Below are 19,669 nucleotides of genomic sequence, written 5' to 3' on the forward strand. Positions count from 1 at the left end.
TCTGTCTGGGTCACGTGTTTATCAGCAGGACGATGGGCGGGGGCTGGATATTTAAGGCACGAGGAGGGGAGAGAGAGAGACAGAGGCAAGAGATTCTCTGCATTCCTCTTTGTCCTCACTGAGCATGAGAAGTGGCCCCAAGTGCAGGGACACTCCGCGGATGTCCGTGCGAAGCCCTGGCCAGATCCTCAGATGCAAAGGCGTGACGGAGGGTGGGGTTTCTCCCACTTCTGGCTGATTTCTTTCCAAGAAAATGATCTCACTGGCCTCGGTGAAAGGCTTATTTTTCAAATGCACATTTCGTTTTCCATTATTTAATAGAAACATAATGTCTTGCAGCTTCCTCCTAAGCGATTTCATACGTGGTGATTCTGTGCACCGCTCCAATTCACATGTGCACCTCCATAAATCTTTATATATTTCTTTCATCACTATGGTAATAAAAGCACATGGGGCGGTGTGGGGCTGTGGCTTGGTTTAAGGAAAATTTCTAGTCTGGAAAATAAATGCCCTGTGACTTGGGAGCAGGGGCTGAGCGGGAGTCTGCAGTGCAGATGGCCCTGTGCTGCCCCTCAGCCGCGGGAGGTGCTGGGGCCAGCGGGCACAGCGGGGAGGGGCAGGTGTGGGAGACAGTGTTAAATAAGACATTATTTGTGACAGTAAGGCTGACTTTGTTCAGGATCACCAAGATAGGTGTAGGGATTGTAGAAATGGCATTTGCAGTGGAGGAGAAAGACTGGAGTCAGTTCTGTCTGAATACCATAAAACAAAATTTAAAAAGGAAAATAACAAGTGTTGGTGAGGATGTGAAGAAATTGCAACCCGCGTGCACTGCTGGTAGACACGTATTATAAAATGGCACAGCCAAAGTGACCCAGCAATTCCACTGCTAGGTGTATACCCCAGAGAATTGAACGCAGGACTTAAACAGATACTTGTACGCCAGTGTCCATGGCAACATTATTTCCAACAGCCAAGAGGTGGAAACAACCTAGCATCCACCAACAGACTAACGGACAAACAAGATGTGCGCTACCCACACACTCAGCCTGGGAAAGGAAGGAAACTGTGGTATGTGCTGTAACACGTATGAACCTTGAAAACATTATTGTAAGAGAAATAAGCCAGACAGAAAAGGACAAAATGTGTATTATCCCACTTATTGCAGGTATTTAGAATAGGCAAAGTGATAGAGGCGGAAAGTAGAATAGAGGTTGCCAGGGGAGGGGTGGGGAGGAACTGGGAAGTTATTGCCTAATGGGTACGTAGTTTCCGTGGGCAAGATGAAAACGTTCTGGAAACGGATGGGGGGGTGGGGTGATGGTTGTACAACACAGAGAATGTACTTAATGCCACTGGACTAGACACTTAAAAATGATTGAAGTGGTAAATTTTGTTATGCATATTTTACCCTAATAAAATAGAGTAAAAAAACAATGATTATCACTTAAGATGATTTTTAAACCTTTTTCTTTGTATTTTTGTGACTTAAACTCTTTATAATAAATATATAACAAAAACATAAAATAGTTTAAGATACAGTGGGGTGTGTTTCAGCAGTAGCAGGGCTCATTACACTGGTGTATAGAACTGGACAAGGACTGCACGGGTTATCAGTGTGCAAATTCCCACGACATTCCGTCCAAAGAAATAGACATCTCCAATTTCAGCCAAGGGAAGTTCTATTTCTTGCAAATACAGTGACCAACTCCCAGCTTCCCCGCCCCCACCAAAACCAAATTATCAGCTTTGTAAAAAACTGACTTGTTTTACCTTTCCAGCTAATGAAATCACAGATCAATATAGAGTGTCTGTGGGACTCTGAACCACGCATTTTCTGGTGTTTCCAGGGACTTCACACCAGCTGAATGCAGCTTTGGTTGGGTGATTGTTAAAAAGTTGCAATCATTGAGTACAGCGGGCGTTTTCTGTGAATCGCACTACTATTGTTTAGCACAAGGGCCTTGCACCTGTTTTCTATCAGAATTTTTTTTTTTAACCATAATGCTCATTGCTTCTGTGAAGGCCACCCCGTGTGCTTGAAATTTCTAACAGGAAGGCAGGATGCCATCTCTGGCACCAAACACTTGGGAAGCTCTGGGAGCAGCAACGGCGCCAGGGTTCCATGCCAGCTAACGGATGTCGGGTAAGTGGCCCCCACAGAGCCACAAAGGCAAGCCCGTTCTGCCCACTTGGGGGATCAAAGGGGCACAGGAATGTGTTGTTAGTATTCCGGATCCAGGGTTTCCCTTCATCTGCGCTTTTGTGCCACAAACGTTAACAGGGCATCTCCCGTGGCCCAGAGCTCTGCTGGGCACTTAGGACACACAGAGGTGAGGATGACTAGGCCCCGTCCCCACTGTCGAGTTGCCCCTGGTCCCCGGGGGACACCTGCAGTGGGCAGTGCAGAGCTCAGTGGCAGTGCTGTGACCTAGCAAGGCCGAGGGCCTTGGCTCCAAATGGGGAGCCGGTCAGTCCTAGCTCTGGGCTGCATCCCGGAGGGCAAGAACCGTGCTTAGATGTAAGCAGGGCCGTGCTAGAGTCCTTGGCATTTTCCTGGGAGCAACAAGAAGGCACGAACATACTGCAAGCGGCAGAGTGACACGGCAGCCATCTTGTGTGGCAGAGGGAATATCTGATCTCTGTGGGATGCAGAAGTGGAGGCCCCCAGAGAAGACTTCGCAGAGCTGGGCGCGAAGGGACACAGTCCTCCTCTGCCATGTCACGGGGCCCAGGGGAGGCCAGGGTGGAGACAGGCTGGGGAGGAAGTGGCATGGAAATGGCAATGGAAGCCATGAGGACAGCATAGGTGAAGGACGAGTGTCGGGAGGTGACAACTACCTCCATATTTAGGTCGGAACCGAGGGAGAAGGGCATGCATGACAGCGAGACTCGCAAGAGCGGGCAGGAAGGCAGGGTCACGCCCAGAGCAAAAGGAGCCGGTCTCCCAGGAAAGGTGTGTCCGTGGCACCGGGCTGCAGGGACCCCACACGGCATGTCGCTGATGCCATCCCCTGGAGTGGGCTGTTGTCAGCGGCTGGCGCCATCCCACCAGAGACATGACCGTGAGGAGTTCACGCAGGTGGGTGACTGTCTTTCTAGAATCTAGACGGTAGACTTGCAGGGACAAGAGAGAAGGCTCAAGCCACACGGGTAAGCAGGGCTCTGGCAAGTGTGCACGGCGGGGGAGCTGTGCGCGAGGAGATGCTGATAGGGAGGAAGGGGACAGTCTTTCCTAGAAGCCGGGTCTGGACGTGGCCTCGAGAGAACCCTCCGGATGGCCGCATTCTTCGAAGAACCCTGAGCGCTGTCAGCCTCCCGGCCCCACCTCTGCCACCTCCTCCCGGACCCTCCGTGCATCCAGCTAGCACAGGACCGAGCCCCCCTGGGCCTGGCCCTCGAGTTCCCAGAGTGAAGGAAGGAATCATGCAGCTGCACAGGGCGAGGCAGCCCGGAGAGGTGAGTTAGGTTCACGCAGCTGCCAGAGGTGAATTCCGGGCTCGAACACAGGACTCGGACTCCAAATCCAATGCCATTTCCACGACGTGGGCTTGCATTTGCTCCGGATGCTTCAGCCTCCTGACTACGGTTTCTCCCTTTCCCTGGGAGGGGAGTGAGTGTTCGTCTGGCTGGGGTCCCACGGGGAATGAATCGGTAGACTTCCCTTGGAGCCCAGTGCCGCGTTCCAGCAGAGGCGCCACTCAGGCACCAAGGAGACTGTCCCTCTGCAGAAAGGCCCCGGGGGGCTGGGAAAGTGGCCCGGCGGCATCGCAGCAAGCGCAGCCCACTGCTGACTCACAGCTGCGGCTCACACGGCTCTCCGCAGGCGGTCTTGGCGCTGGGTAGAATGGCGCTTTGTTCCTGCTAATGATCCAGTGTACTGAACTGGGCTGGCACCAGCGACCTTGGCACCTCTGCCCAGCGGGTCACATGCTTGGGTCTTTCTGGAGGCCTGGCCCGTTGTCAGTGCCCCCCGCGCAGGGCTGCACAGGACGGGGCACAGAGCAGCCGGGTGGGCTCTGCGTTTCAGATGAAGGGACAGCAGCCCGAGGCTTTGTGCAGGCAGGGCCCAGGGGTCGGTCTGAGGACCTGTAGGGAAGGATTTCCCCTCCGCTGGGGCCTGCTCCTTCCCCCTGACCACAGGGCTGCAGCGGGTGGTGTCAACAGCCAGTGATCTGCTTTTTGTCTCTGTGGATGCGTATTTTCTGCAAGTTTTATGTAAATGGAGTAAGCATACATTAGTAGTTTGTTCCTTTTCTTTGCTAAATAATCCCATTGTAAGGGATTCTGTTTATCCATTCACCAGTCACTTGCATTCTGTTTTGGGCTTTGTAAATCATGCTACTGTAAATATTCACACACAAGTTTTTGTGTATAGATATGTTTCCATTATTCGTGGGTAAATACCTAGAAGCAGAATTGCAAATGTATAGGGTAAGTGTGTCTTTTAAAGAAACCGCTGAACTGTTTTCCAAAGTGGCTGAACCATTTTACATTCTCATGAGCAATGGTAGAAAGTTCTAGTTTCTGCACATCCTCCCAGCACTTGGTACTGGCAGCCTTTTTGTCACAGCCATCCTGGGGGGGTCTGTGTGGTATCTCGTGGTGGTTTTAGTGTGTGTATGTGTGTGTGCATTTCTCTAACGACTAACGATGCTAAGCATGTTTCCATGTGCTTATTAGCCATTTGTATATCTTTTTTGGAGACATATCTATTTAAGTCTAGATATGGTTGTAGAAGTTCTTATGTGTTCTGGATACAAAGTATGTATCAGACACATGATTCGTAAACATTTTTTCTAGTCTGTGAGTTTTCTTCTTTTCTTCCTATTTTTATAATAGTGCCTTCTGAAAAGCAAAAGAAAATATTTAAATTTTAATGAAGTCTTGTTCACCACCATTTTCTTTCATGAATTGTGTTTTTGGGGTCAAATCTAAGAAATCTTTGCTTAATCCAGGGTCACAAAGACTTACTTCTAAGTTTTGTTCTATAAAGTTGATAATTTTAGATCTTACATTTAGGTATATTTTGAGTTGATTTTTTGGGGAGTGTTTAATGTGAAATAAGAGTCCAAGTCCCCTCACTTTTTTTTGCATATGATCTATGGATATCCACTTGTTCCTGCACTATTTGTTAAAAAAACTATCCTTTCCTCCACTGAATTGACTTGGCACCTTTGTAAAAAATCAACCGTAAATGTAAGAGATTATTTCTGGATTTTTATTCTATTCAATTGATCTTTCTGTCCCTAAGCTATTAATAAAACTCATTTGATTACTATTGCTTTACAGTAAGTTCTGAAACCAAGCAGTGTACTTGGTTTTTTAGCTACCAACTTTGTTCTTTATGTAGTTTCTGTACAGTATCTTCAGGATTTTCTGCACACAGAGTCATGTCACTTGTGAATAAAGACTTAGGTTACTTCTTCCTTTCCTTCTTTTAAATCTGCATGCATTTCCCTCCCTTTTCTTGCCCCAGTACACTGGGTGGAATCTCCAGTACAGGGTTGAATAGAAGTGGTGAGCACCAGTACCTTTGCCTTATGAGAATAAGGCCTTATAAGACCTTTGGGGGAAGAAATCAGTCTTTTACCATCAAGAATGCTGTCAGCTATAGGTTTTTCATAGATACCCTTTATAAAGTTAGGAAAGCTCCCTTTTATTCTTAGATTTTTAAAGGGCTTTAATCATGAATGGTGTTGGATTTTGTTGGAGACTTTTTCTGTGTCTACTGAGATGATCATGGGGTTTTTGTCCTTTATTCTACTAGTATCTTGTAATCACTGATTTTTGGATGTTAAACCAACCTTGCACTCATGGGATAAATCCTATTTGGTCATGGTGTTTAATATTTTTTTATATGCTGCTGGATTTGGTTTGCTAATATTTTGTTAAGAAGTATTGCAATATGGGGTTGGTCTGTGGTTTTCTTGTGATGCCTTTGGCTTTGTTAAAGCAATACTATACTCATAGAATGAATTGGGAAGTCTTCCCTGTTCTTCTGTATTCTAAAGTGTTGTGTAAGATTGTTATTATCTCTTTTTTAAATATTACATAGAAGTAACCAGTAAAGTTATCTGGGCCTGGGCTTTTCTTCAGGGGAAGATTTTTAAACTATTATATCAATTTCTTTACTTGGTATAAAAGTAAATCTGTATGGAGTTATTCAGGATTTCTGGTTTCCTCGTAAGTCAGTTTTGGTAATTTATTTCTTTCTAGACATTTTTCATTTCATCTAAGTTGTCTAATCTGTTGGCATACAGTTGTTTCTAATGTTCACTTATCATTCTTTTAATTTCTATAGGTCAGCAGTGATGCTCCCTCTTAGATTCCTGATTTTGTTCATTTGTGTCTCCTCTTTTTTCTTGGTCAGTTGAGCTCACACAATGAGGCCCCCTCCTTTGCTTGTGAGCAAGGTTCGTGTTCATGGCATGAACCAGTAAAAGTAGGCACAGCCCCAGTGTGACAGGCACCATGTGTGGCCGTGTGGGGGCCCCACCACAGAGCCCTGTCCTCAGCCCGCTCTGGACAGAGAGCTCCTGTCCTGCATCCTCTGCCGGGCGAGCCCCGGGAAGGGCTGGGGAGTGAGGGAGGAGATCATGGTGTCCTGGCATCTTTGGCCACAAGTCAAGGACAGGGTGCTGATGAAGCCCCACTTCTAACTTGGTCTTCATCCCAACCATTCTCTCCCCTCTCAGCATGCCTCGCCCCCCCACACACACCTGCCACACGTACCCCAGCAGGAATGTGGGACTTGGCATTTACTGAGCCAATATCTTGTTGTGTAACTTCCCATTCTTCCAGCTCGGTGGGATTTTCCTGCTCAGTGTTGGTGAGCTACAGTGAGAATCCTCCACTCCGTTCACTGTGGGCATGAGTACGATTGAGTCTGAGCAGAGAAGTAACATGGCATTTGGATTTCTGACCCAAAGGCTTTAGACACAAAGAATGTCTGGACTGGACAGAGACTGCCTTAGTCACCGGCTCTCCTAGGAGGAGGCAGAGCTTTTCAGAGATCCGCTCTTATCAGAGAGCGTCTGGAATGACCTGCTGTCTTCCCCACTAAGGAAACATACTTATGATGCCGAAAATGCTTAATTATGACTTCACGCCTTTCCCCCATCTCATTCCACGTATGCATTTTATAAAAACATTGTTTTATTAATGGTAAGGAGGTGTGGGGGCAGCTACTGAAGCCGGGATTCTGTGCACTGGAACCCTGAGTGACGACTGGCGGGAGGATGTAGGGAGAGCAGGGGGAGGAGGGGCGAGCGAGGTCCGAACCTGGACGTGAGGCACAGGGTGCCACCCGCCACCCCACGGCAGCAACTTCACAAAAAGCAGCACAAATCAGAGAATACGGCTGAGTCCACTTCATTCTTCCCAGATCAAGGCGGGGAGAGGAGGGAGCCCCGGGCAGGGCGGCTCCGCCCGGGAGAAGCTCTCGAGTGCGAGGAGCTGCGCAGCCGTGTCCCGCCGGGGCAGCCTCAGATGTTCATGGTCAGGTTGATGAACTGGGAACAGAGAGAGAGAGAGATGAGGGCTCGTCCCTGCACGTCCCCCCCAGCCTCAGGGGTGGCCTCAGTTTGTCTGCATCACAGGAAAGCTGCCATTTATTTCATCGTTTTGTCTGCAAATCGGAACTCCCACCGCGACAGGAAACAGTTCTTAAGACAGTAAGTGAATTCTTGGCACTCTGAGTTCTCTGCGGGTCCTGAGCCCTGAGTGAGCTCGTGTCCAGCGCAGACGGTGGAAGGAGGGACGGCAAAGTGTGCTTTCTGCCTGTCGAGAGCACAGTGGCATGGAGCAGGGCGGCAGAGAGCGCCTTCTCCTCTGTGGCGAGGGGTCCCCTCACCCTTGGGAGAGAGGTGACCCTCCATCACGGCTGGGGCTCGTGACAGGCGAGCTGGTGGGGAAGCGGCGCGGAATTCCTCGTTTCCTCTCCCGAGTGCGACCTGCCTCCTCCTTCCTGCCAGCTTGCTCGTCACAGCAAGGGGACTTGGGGGGGGGCACACGATGACATGGGATTTTTTCCTCCCCTCTCTCCCACCTTCCCGGGCGCAGCATGTGCGGGGCAGGGGCCAGAGAAGTGGGGGACACTCAGGCTCTTTCAGCAGAGGGACTGCCGGTGGGGCCTCCTCAGCCAGGGAACGCTCCCGTCGCCTCCTAGGTGGGGGGTGGGGGAGGCCTTAAAACAGGGCTGCCCCAACTCGGCTGCACACTGCACTCACCAAGGGAATCTAGCAAATATCAGTGCTTGGGTTGCACCCCCGGAGATTCAGAATTTAATCTGCGTGGGGTGTGGCTGGGGCATCAGGATTTTTAGATCCCCCAGGTGATGCTAACTCGCAGCCGGAGGTGGGGATGGTGGCTGTAGAGGGAGGGAACACACGGGTTCTCCCTGCTGTCCCGAGAGGGATAGCGCGGGCGGGGCAGGACTCGTTCCAGCCCCTACACCTGTGGGTACAGGGTCGGAAGCGATGACACCTTGAACCTGGAGCAGGGAAGGCTCCTCCATGCCGCTGGCACCTGGGCTGGGCTGGTGAGGAGGCTGCAAACCTGTCCTCTCCCCCTTCCACCGAGCACCAGGGGCAGCCAGCACCCTTCCTTCATGCTTACCAGTGGCAAAACCTCAAAGTACATGAGAAACAAAGGTGGGCCTAGGGGTCCCTTCTGGTTTCCGTAATAGAATGGTTTGAGTATGCACATCTTTTTTTGGGTGTTTCATACAGTCGTCAATCAAAGGAGTGGTATTTATTGACTGCGCCCTATAGGCTGCAGGGGAAAGAGCCACTAGCAACGCCCCCTTTCTGCTCTCCGTGAAATTATGACACGTGCAGGCATCTGAGATGCGCACATGAGAAGACTAGAGAAAAGTCAACGTAATAAATCGCCAAATTCTTTGATATTATTATAAACCAAACTTTGGTGTAAGATTAAGGCCTAGAGCTCTTCCTGCAAATGGTGAAACTGAGGCACGGAGCAAGTCAGAGTGCAAAAGAGGGGGTACGTTCCACCCCCGTCTAGGCCTTTTTATCTTGGAATAGTCAGTTAAATGTTCTCCAAACCCAAGGTTTCTACTGAGTTTGGGAACGAGCTGGTGTGAGCTGCGAGTGTGGGAACGGGCGGAGGTTGGGGAGGAGGCGTTGGTGCCTGGTGTGAGCACGGGCAGGTTGAAGAGAAAGCAGAGCTGGACAGAAAGACACAGGGAGAGAAAGTAAAAAATAGGAAGTAAAAATCATAGACACCACTGAAGGAAAGGATTCTACCGTTTCCCCACTGCCTTTGGGCAGGAGGATGCCGAGCCAGCGTTCTCGAACTTTAAGTGCAGAGGAACCCTTGGGGTCCCGTTAAAAGGAGACTGTGATTCAGCGGGTCTGGGGTGGGGCCGGGCCCGGCACTCTGCATTTCTGACAAGCGACTGCTGGCCACGGCCCACCCGCTGAGCAGCGGGGCCAGCACCGATCCTCCGGGGAGGGGGTTACCAAAATCCCCTGGAACGCTGTGTCCCGGCCTCTGCAACCCTCATCCTCGCTCTCCCACCTCCGTCATCGTTGCTGTGACAGCCCCTGTAGCGGGTCAAGTGCCGCATTTCTCAGGGCTTTGGATGTGTGTGCAAGAATGTACACACACACACACACACACATACACACACACACACACACACACACACACACACTCATCCTGGGAGCCACGGGACGATGTGAGCAAGGGAGGTGGACAGGCAGAAGCTGGAAGGCAGGTGGGCTGAGCTGCCCAGTGATGGGAGGAGGGGGACAAGGCAGAGTTTGCTCCCTCGCTCCATTCAAGTGAACAATCTCTCTGCCTCCATTTCCTCCTCTGCAAAATGGGGATAGTATTGGGACCCAGCTCACAGGGTTACTGTAATGATTCAGTTGATTGCTAAATGAACAGTAGTTCAAAACACACTAGCTGTTCCCTCCGCGGAATGTTAACCCACACGTGAAATCGTGCATTCAGAAACGGTCACGGAGCTTGGACTCTGCCAGGCCTGGCTCGGCCATACCTCGTTTATGCCGAGACGCATGACCTCCTCGTTCTTCGTGCTGAGAGCCTGGAACACGCCTGCTGGGAGAGACGGGAGGAAGGCCTCGTTGTGCAGACAGTTCTTAACAGATTTCCTTGTTTTCCGGCCACCCAAGGGCCCTTCTGCAGCTCCTGTGGGCGAGCTGCTCCCTCTGGCGGCGGACGAGGCTGTTCGGGAGCGGCGGGAGGACCCTGGCCGGCAGAGGGGGTTTCTCTCCACTAGAGGAAGCCCCTTCGTTGCCTGCAGCTTGCCAGTGGCCGCAGGAGTGGTGGCCGGTGCTGTCACCGGCAATATGCCAGTCAGCTGGCGAGCGGCTCCAGGGTCAGAAACGTCTCCCCTGTCTTAACCCTGTGGGGCTGCAGATCCCTTGAAATCCATGGGCCCCAGAAAAAATGTGCTTGTGTGTGACGTTCTGTGTGACAAACCGTCAAATCTGTCCCTGAGAGTCCCACACGGGAGGGGCAGTAGGTGCTCTCAGAGGGCAGGAGGGCCCAGCTGCGTAGGACAGAGAGCCACGTGCCGCGTCAGTGTGACCTGGGCAAGCCACTTTCAACTGTGACTACAGTCTCCTCGCCTCGGCAGGACGAGGGCCAGCGGCCAACCTTGGCCTCACTAGAGAACCGCCACGGGCACATTAATGAGACAACCAAAGGGGCTGTCACCAAACATAGGGGATAGAAGAGGCCCAACAGCCAAATGTGGGGACCAGCCTTGTTTGGGTCCCATGTCAACCCAGCAGCTGTAAAAGGTGACCTGGGAAATGTCAGCAAGGACCAGCCATTTAAGGATGTGGAGGATTTTGGGAGAATTTTGTCAGGTGTGCAAATGGCACGCCACTGATATTAAAAACAAGGGTACCCGTTTGAGAGACCTACAGATGGAAGGACAGAATTTCTGAGACCTTTTGTTAAATACCAGGTAGAAAAAGTATGTGTTGGGGAAACATAAGAATAAAATTAGCAAGACAATTGTTGAGGCTGGTGTAAAGCTCTCGAAACCGCCTGGGAATTTTTATAAACCCCGATGCTGCGCCCCCTGAGATTCCCATTTAGCTGGTCTATGGTGTAGCTCGGTCATCGAAATTTCTGTAAGTGACCCCAGGGACTGAACCGTGCAGCAGAGTCTGAGAGGCCCCCTGTGGGGTGCGTGGGGACCTAGGATGATTCTTTCTATCTAAGTGGATGATTGAAAATTTCCATGATAAAAAGTTACAGTAATCATGGGGTAAAGCTCCAGCCTCGGTGGTTGTAAAACTCCTCCAGGGGCACCTGTCGCAAGGCTCCCAGAGCAGACGGTGCTGAGCCTGCAGGGCCTTCTCCCTAACGCTCCTCCACTGCAAGAGCAAGCTGAGAGGCGTCCCCTCCCACCCCAAACGGGAAGGATTCGCTCTGGGGATTTAGAAAGGGAAAGAGCAGTTGAGAGAAGAGAAACTATCAAATTTCATGATTTCCAGGGTCAGCTTGGGCCACCCTGTCAGTCTAATAAGTGACTTTCCTTCAGGAGGGGTCTTTCTAGAATGCACCTCTCACCGGCTCCTGGCGTCCACCTAGAGAAAGCCCAGCCTCCTGGCTGGACACACAAGGCCCTCTGGGGCCCGCTCACCTCTCTCCAAACCTCTCTCTTCACTTCTTAGTCCACATATATTCACTGAGTGCCCAGAAGGGACAGCTCTCCTGGAGCTTACAGTCCAGTGGAGACCTGCCTCACGCAAGCAATCACAGTGTTCTGTCACCAAAGGAGTAGAGGGAGCAGTTGCACGGTGTAACCGAGGATCACAGACCCTGCCTTCCTTTACCGAGTACCTAGAAGTGGCCTATCAGATAAATTTTAGAAAATGCCAAGCAGGACTAGATACATAATTCGTGCAAAATGGAAATGCAGCCCCTTGTTCAAAAATTACTAAGACTTTCAAGTTGGCGACACTGGAGCATTAAACCAAGGATGGGGCACCCTTGGGGGCGCTGGTTCCTTTGCACCTGCACAGATGGGAGCCTCATAGCCATCTGGTGCTGAGCTATTGGCCCTGGACACACTTCACTCAGCCCCCCTTTGACAACCACCCGTAAGGGGAGGGGCGTGTATGATAATAGACTGCAAACCAAGGATGACCTACACATTCTCTCTCTCTATTTTTGGTGTAACAAATCTTGTTTGCAATAACCGGGCCACTGTCTAGGGCTTACAGAGGGCGTGGGTTGGGGAAGGATGAGGATCTTCTGATTCTATAAGCTATGATGGATTTGCCCTGAAATCGAACAGTTCCTGATATGAGGCACCCCGACCCCCACCATCCTCCTGCAGAGACACTCTGAATGCAAAAGGAGTGGCCACGAGGAGAAAGGCACCGCGGAGAAGACCCGCCCACCCTGCCCCTCAGCTGAGCACACAGGCGCAGCCACTCCCGGGATCGACAGTGGCTCTCTGCCATCTGTCTTGGCCGTAATTTTTGCCAGGTTGCTTCTTACGTGCTCGTGGGGGGCGAGTGAAGACCCCACACAGAGGTGAACTGTCGCCCGGGGCTGAGGACACTTACGGCTAGCGTTCTCCAACCGGACCAGGCAGTTGAGGAAGTCGTCAAACCCCAGCTGGAGGTCCTCGTCCGCATACCTGAGCACGACCAGCTGCAGGAGGCGGCTGCTCAGCCGGAAGCCTGTGGGAGGGACGGGAGACCCAGGGCCACCGCGTCTGAGCCCCCAGGTGAGCCTGCACCTCCGGGGGGGCTTCCAGTCAGCTAGGAGGGGACCGGCAAAGGCAGCCACTGTCCACGCTGCGAAGCTCAAGTCCCCACGCAGGGGCCTCTGCCGGGCTCCAATGCCGTGTGAGCGTGTCTATGTCAGAGGGGCAGGGTGCTGGGGAACGCACGGCACACTTCTGGGATTTAATGGCTTCTGAGTTGAATGAGTCTGTGGTCTTGGTTTTGGGGCCAACATCACCCACAGGGCCTGGCTTTTCAGGAAGCTTCGTTTGAGGGAGCTCAAGGCTGGGTGGTGTCTGAGGTCCTCGCTCATCCCCACACCAGCCTCCCTCGCGCTCTATCTGGGCTCCCGGCCTGCACGCGGCCCTGCGGGGCCTTGGAGGAGTCCCGCTGTGGCACCCACAGTAAGTGGCTATTTCTCCAGGGCATTTCTAACCCAAACGTACCGGGGGCCCTAGAAATGTTTCTCAGAAGGGACACCACCCACAGTGAATGCCACAGTGCCCGAGGCAGCCTGGGGAGGGCGGCCACGGCTGTGTGCACAGGACACTGAGCCACAGGGACTCAGACTGCCACCGCAGTCACTGACCGAGGGCCAGAAACGCCACCTGCATGAAGGAAGCAGGTAGAGACTACAGCTACGTCACCCAGTTCGGATGCAGAGTCTGCAGCTGCCAAAGCCAGGGACAGGCGGCAGAGGGGCATGTGGAGTCCCCAAACTGCGGGCACAGGCATGCCCTGTATCACCTGTGATAACAGCCCTCTGAGAGCAGAAATTCGACATTCGGAAGCACTGGCTTCCCACCCAAGAGTCACGCATAGCCCTGCGGGGACAGAAAACGTGGCCTGAGGCCCCGGGGTGGGGGGCGGGGCAGGCCAAGTTCATTCTTAGTGGATACATTTAAAAACCCACACTGATGTGTGCAGTGCTTTAAGACCAGGGCCCTGGGGTGAGAGAGAGAGTCCTGGGTCTGAATCCTGGCCCTGCCACTCCCAGGGTTGTGACCTTACGAAACACCAGCTCAGCTCAGAGACCACCTCTGCGGCCGTGGGCAGGAGACCTTCCTTGCCACCTGCTTGGCCGCCCATGGGCAGCACCTGGGCATGGTCGGCACAGTCAGCCACCTGCGTTCCAGGCTCTTCCTTACCTGCGGCTCTCAGCGCAGTCCGCAGCTCGTAGGAGGACATGGTGCCGGACCTGTCCACGTCGAACTGGAGGAAAAGGTTCTGTGGGGAAACAGAGGCATTGAGAAGGAGAGCTCGGGGAAGGCAACATTGGTGGCAGTGATTGGTGACAGCCAGCCCGGGTGGAGCGACCCCCCAGGGGCCCTCCAGAAGAATTTGGTCTCTCTTTTTTCTCCCTGTTCATCTTGGGAGCAAGCCTGGCAGTACCGCCTCCGTAAGCGTCGGCATTATGTCACCATGTCTTCCCTCCTTCCCTCGGAACACAGCTCCTCTGTCCTTTAGCCTTTTCAGCCTTTTAAAATCCCCTCTGCCCTAAGGTCATGGGGTCCCCAGAGGCCACGCCCTGCACCGCGTCACATACGATCCACTGCTTCAGCCTGTCCCAGAACACTGTGAATTCCCCGAACTCCAGCTTCCCGTTGCCGCTGGTCTGTGCGCCCGGGTTAAGGGAGATCCGAGCAGCATTTCAACCTGGGGCTCCTCCTGGGACCTCGGCCCTGGGACTCCAGAGGAGGAGGGCTGATGGCTGGCCTGGGTGACACAGACTTGGGGACCCAGGGAGGTGGCTCTAAGGACTAAACCACGAATCTCCGAAGAGGGGAAGTGGCAGGGGAGGGGGAGAAGCAGTGGTGCCGCAGGGTCACACAAACAGAACCCTTGGTTCCCTTGGGTGGGACCCCAGAGTGGCAACAAGATCCCCAAGTCCCTTCAAAAACCCTCCCCCCACTGGACAGTCCTACGCTCTTTGACTCTGATCCAATTCCAGCACCAGGGATCCCTCAGCTTTTGGTCATCCTCTGTGAAGACGACTGTCCTCCTGGTTAAGGATGTCACGTGCTCAGAAAGTGCCACGGAGACAGTACGTGGAAGGATACGTCCATGAGGGAAATGATGTTTTTACACGAGATCAGGCTTAGCTTCTTGAATCTGATGTTCTTTTCTGAAATCACACATGAAAGCTGAACTCAGTGGACCTCTGATAAGATGAACTACATCCCCGTCTGCTGAAGCCCAGCAGTGTGACTCGATCGGGGTGGAGGCGGCTGTGACGTGGCCGCTGTCCCATGATGCTGCTGGGAGTAGCAGTTAACACGGCCTTTCGGAAGGAAAACTGGCAAAATGTGAAAAAGGTCCTAAAATGGGAATGTTCTTTCATCCATTTACTCTAGTGTTAAGAATCCCAAGCAAAGAATTACACATGGAGATTTTTTGATCATTAGGCTATTGATTTTGGCAAACATTTAGAAAGGATATAAATGACCAGTGGAAGGTCGTAGCCAGTACCTGGGGCTGTGTCCATACAATGGAGGGTTATACAGAGCTTAGGAATCATGTTTTTGAAGCATAGGTAATGAGCTGGGGAAATGCTCATAAAAGTTAAGTTTAAAGGCAGCATTTAAAATCGTCAGAGAAAATTTTTGAACACCCTTATGCTGCTGGTGGAAATGTACAGTAGTCACCATGGAAACCAGCTGGGCAGTTCCTTAAAACATTAGACATAGAGTTACCATGTGATCCAACAATCCTGTTAACCACATACCCAAGAGAAATGAAAACACGTGTCTACCCAGAAAACTTACACGCGAATGTTCACAGCAGCGTTACTCAAAATAGTCCCAAAGTGGCAACAATCTAAATGCCCATCAATGGATGAATGAATAAACAAAATGGGGAATATTCATAGAATGGAATATTATTTGCCTGGAGAAAGGAACAAAACACTGACACATGCCACAGCGTGGAGGAACCTCGAAAACATCACACACAGTGGAAGAAGCCAGTCAGAAAGGACCACGTGTTGTGTGATTCCCCGTGTAGGAAGTGTTCAGAGTAGATAAACCAAAGCTACAGCAACAGAAAGTGGACTGGTGGTTCCCTGGGTCCGGGGGCCATGGGGAGTGATGGTTAACGGGTACAGGGTTTCTTTCTGGGGTGATGCAATGTTCTAAAATTGACGACGTGTGTGTATACACGCAGACTACACATGACACACACATGCATACAGATACACGTGTTGACAGTGGTTATTTATGGTGGTGAGATTATTGGTGATTTTTATCTTTGTCATTAGGCATTTCTGTATTTTTTAGAATTTTCTACCATGAACCTGCATCACATTTGTAATCAGGAAACAAATTATGAAAGCTATTTTAAAGTCTCCTACAAGTCGGCCCTGGGAAGCAGGTCTATGGCCGGGGAAGGCTGGAGGGGACCCAGGCAGTGGGGTCACCCGTCCCTCCATGGGGGCCCTGGGACCCCGGGGGTGTGGCACTTACTCTTTTGCAGCACGGCATTTAGAATATATTCAAGTTCTTCTGCTGTCACCTCCATGTCCTGTAGAAGTGGAGACAATTGCTTTTTACGGCCTTTGGCACCTTTCTGGAGTTTCTATCAGTCCTGAGCTTGACTTGGTACCAGTGACAGACTGGCCCTCAGGGTCCTGCTGCCGGCAGATGCGCCCATCCCCTGTGTCGCTGCAGCCACACGGCTCAGTATGTCCCACGTTTCGGGGACAGGCCAGCCCCACCAGGCAAGAGCCCAACTCTCCCAGGGGAGGGCCCAACCCAGGAAAGTGCATGGAAAATCAGGCAGGTCTACGCGGTACTTGCCCAACTTCCCCGAGGATAAGAACCACAAGTGGAATTGTGCATACGGCTCTCCAGATGGTTCTAATGTTACAGGAATTTTGGGAAAACCAGTCTGAGGTTCTCAGTACAATCAACTGGAGAACTTTAAAAAACTCCCACATCTGGGGCTTGCCCAGGGACCCCTCAAATCAGACCTGGGAATATGGCTCACGGATTATTTTTCAAACCTAGAGGTTTATTTAGGTTTAAAAATGCGGTGAATTTCAGAGTCACTAAATCTCAGCATCCACAGCACAGAAGCTTGTTGGAAATGCAGAGTCTCGGGCCTTGCCCAGGCCGTGTGAGCCCCCACTTTTCTTCATCCCACCCCGTGGTCCCCACATCTCCCTGCCCTGCCTGTTTACTGCAGTGCCTGGAACGCCACCATCAGACATTCACCCCCCGGGGTTCAGGTATCACCCTAAGCATCAATTAGTTTATCAGGCTTGTTTTATTTACGGCTCCAAGGGAGCACCTAAGGCAGCAATCCCCATCCTTTTTGGCACCAGGGACTGGTTTCATGGAAGACAGTTTTTCCACGGACAGGGTTGGGAGTGGGGAGGCGAGCTCAGGGGGTGATGCGAGTGATGGGGGGCGACTGTAAATACAGACAAAGCTTCGCTTGCTCACCTGCCGCTCACCTCCTGCTGTAAGGGACCCTCCTCCACCCCCATGCCCCCGCCCTGTCCCTAAGTTTCACGGATGACAATTTTTCCACAGACTTGAAGGTTCCAGCGAAGTCCTGTGGCCCTGTCCGTGGCCTGGGAGTTGGGGACTGCAGACCTAAGGGACAGTTTCTAGAAGGAAGCTGCCCCACCCCCCACCAGGGGAAAGAAGACCCTGGAGCTATATGAGGGCTCCCCCCAGGGCCCCCCAGGAGCACCAGGGCACCCAACAAAGAAGCTGAGCAGTGGAGAGGGCCGGGAAGGGGGTGGGGGCCAAGGACAGGAAGCTGCAGTTTAAGGGTGGCCTCCCTGGGCACCACCACCTTTGACCAGAGCAGAGAGAAGATCCTAACGGCAGTGATTTGGGGGCGGAGTCCAAAGAAGCCACCTCTTCAAGGCTCTCTCTAGCCTCCCAGAGAAAGCGTCTGGGCCGGACCTGAGCCCCTCTGGGCTCTCGTGCCCCATCAGCAGAGGCAGACTGGTGTCACGGAAGAGATGCTGGGACAAGTGGTCTTTGGGCCTCCAATGAGCAGTGTAGACTAAAAATAAAATCCTAACCCCATACCCCCTTGCTGACTGAATGGGCCCCCTCTTGGCCAAAGGGGACCTAAAAAAACCTTCAAGCTGAGTTCCCAGCCATGAAGCGAAGGGAGGTCAGACCTGCTTCCCAATACCCCCTCCCTCGGTAGTTTAGCTACTACACTGACCAGCGCTGATGTTAAAACAGAGACCATGAGACTGACAGACAGACTCTGAGTGGCACTAAGGTACCAAATTATAAAGAGGACTTAAGGCCATGCAAGGCAGAAATTTAAGTCACACATGTAGGCCATCAATCTGCTTAACAGATCACTTTGAGTCAGTATATTGTGGCTTGTCTATGACTAGCAGACTTCCTTACTTAAAGCACTTCTTTCTGCTTTAACTTGTAGACAAAGCTTCATTTCTTTAACCACTTGCAAATAAAAAAGTCTCTGAACCCACCTATAACCCGTAAGCCCCCTGCCCCTCCTTTGAGATGTCCTGCCTTTTGGGGCAAAACCAATGTAAACCTTCCAGGTATTGATTTATGATCTTACCTGCAATTCCTGCCCCTACAATGTACAAAACCAAACTGTAGCCGAGTGCTTGGGGACCACTTACTCAAGGCTCCCTGGGCTGATGGTCACTCACCTTGGGCTCAGAATAAACCCCTTTAAGTTATTTTACAGAGTTTTTTTTTTTTTCCTTCCATTAACATCAGGGCTGGTATTTTAGTTCCAACAGGCCTCAGAGAGCCACCGCTGACCAATCCCACGACTGCTGAGAGGCCAGGCCCAGTGGGGACACGGAGGCGGCATACCCTACCTCGCCAGCGACGCGTTCAAACAAGGCCCGAAACTGCTGCTCCTCCTCTGTCTCTTGGCCAGGTGGAGTTGGCTTTGGAGGCTGAAAAATAACAAGGGAACTTGCACAAAAAGACCCACAAAACGAAACCTGACAAAAATAGCAGAAAAGACCCTGCGGCCTCGTGTGCCCAGACCCACGTCACCCTCTGGATGTGGCCCGCAGGAGCCGCTGCCTATGGCGGTCTCCTCGTGAAGGCTCTTTAGAAAGTGAGACCTAGGCCGGGCGCGGTGGCTCACGCCTGCAATCCTAGCACTTGGGAGGCCGAGGCGGGAGGATCGCTTGAGCCCAGGAGTGTGATGTTGCTGTGAGCTGTAATAACATCACCGCACTCTAGCCGGGGTGACAGAGCAAGACTCTGTCTCAAAAAAAAAAAAGAAAGTGAGACTTTATCAGCTGGACTCACGGTCCCTCCTGCCTTGCAAACGAGAAGGCTAAAGGAAGCCTGACCCCTGCCTAAGCTGGGCCCTCGCCACGAGGTTGTCACACACTCCGTATTACCTCTCACCACCTTGGGCTGGAAGTACTTGCTTAATCATCTGTTTTGATAGGTGGTGAAATCTCTGAGGGCAGGAGTCTGTTTACAGCACCTGGCCCTGGGCCTGGAAAGAGCTCAGTAAATGTTTGGGGTGATTTGGGGGGAATTTTTGTGGCTTTTTTGGCACCGCTAAATAAATTACATCCCAACGCAGAACAGCAAGTTTCTTCCTAAAAAGAGGTCTCTGCTGACCCTGGACATGTCAGATGGCTCTGGGCACCTCTCGGCATGTCTTAGGGGGTCTTACAGCCTTTGGACAAGGACAAAACCAACCCCATCTCTGCCCCCCTGCCACAGTATGTGGGAGACATAACGTGTTCCCCTGAGTCCACGGTAAAAGAATCTACCTGCCTCTCTCATTTTCTTTTTATTGATTATTTTTCTTAAATAAAATACATTTAGAAGATCTTCCACCCCCTTCAGAAGCAGCGGCTGGCTCTCAGGTGGAGGTGGTAGCACAGAGAAAGACGAACCAACCAGAGCTTTCCACCAAGTACCGGCCTCGTTCCCACGCCAGCTCCTGCT

The 19,669-nt window shown here is 51.8% G+C and overlaps 1 protein-coding gene across 3 annotated transcripts in view; it reads right to left on the reverse strand.

Annotated features, from left to right (window-relative positions):
* Positions 1 to 7,487: 7,487 nt before the first annotated feature.
* CAPN9 (calpain 9) overlaps positions 7,488 to 19,669 on the reverse strand; it is a 42,752-nt gene continuing 30,570 nt past the window's right edge. For all 3 annotated transcript variants that reach the window (XM_045537293.1, XM_045537292.1, XM_045537291.1), the window contains 8 exons: positions 18,568 to 18,648; positions 16,205 to 16,262; positions 14,804 to 14,868; positions 14,290 to 14,358; positions 13,892 to 13,970; positions 12,582 to 12,698; positions 10,028 to 10,086; positions 7,488 to 7,514 (listed from right to left, as the gene is read on the reverse strand). In XM_045537293.1, coding sequence (XP_045393249.1) covers positions 7,488 to 7,514; positions 10,028 to 10,086; positions 12,582 to 12,698; positions 13,892 to 13,970; positions 14,290 to 14,358; positions 14,804 to 14,868; positions 16,205 to 16,262; positions 18,568 to 18,648 — 555 coding nt within the window. The remainder of the gene's footprint in view (positions 7,515 to 10,027; positions 10,087 to 12,581; positions 12,699 to 13,891; positions 13,971 to 14,289; positions 14,359 to 14,803; positions 14,869 to 16,204; positions 16,263 to 18,567; positions 18,649 to 19,669) is intronic.

Source organism: Lemur catta, chromosome 25, assembly GCF_020740605.2.
Source record: "Lemur catta isolate mLemCat1 chromosome 25, mLemCat1.pri, whole genome shotgun sequence".
NCBI lineage: Eukaryota > Metazoa > Chordata > Mammalia > Primates > Lemuridae > Lemur > Lemur catta.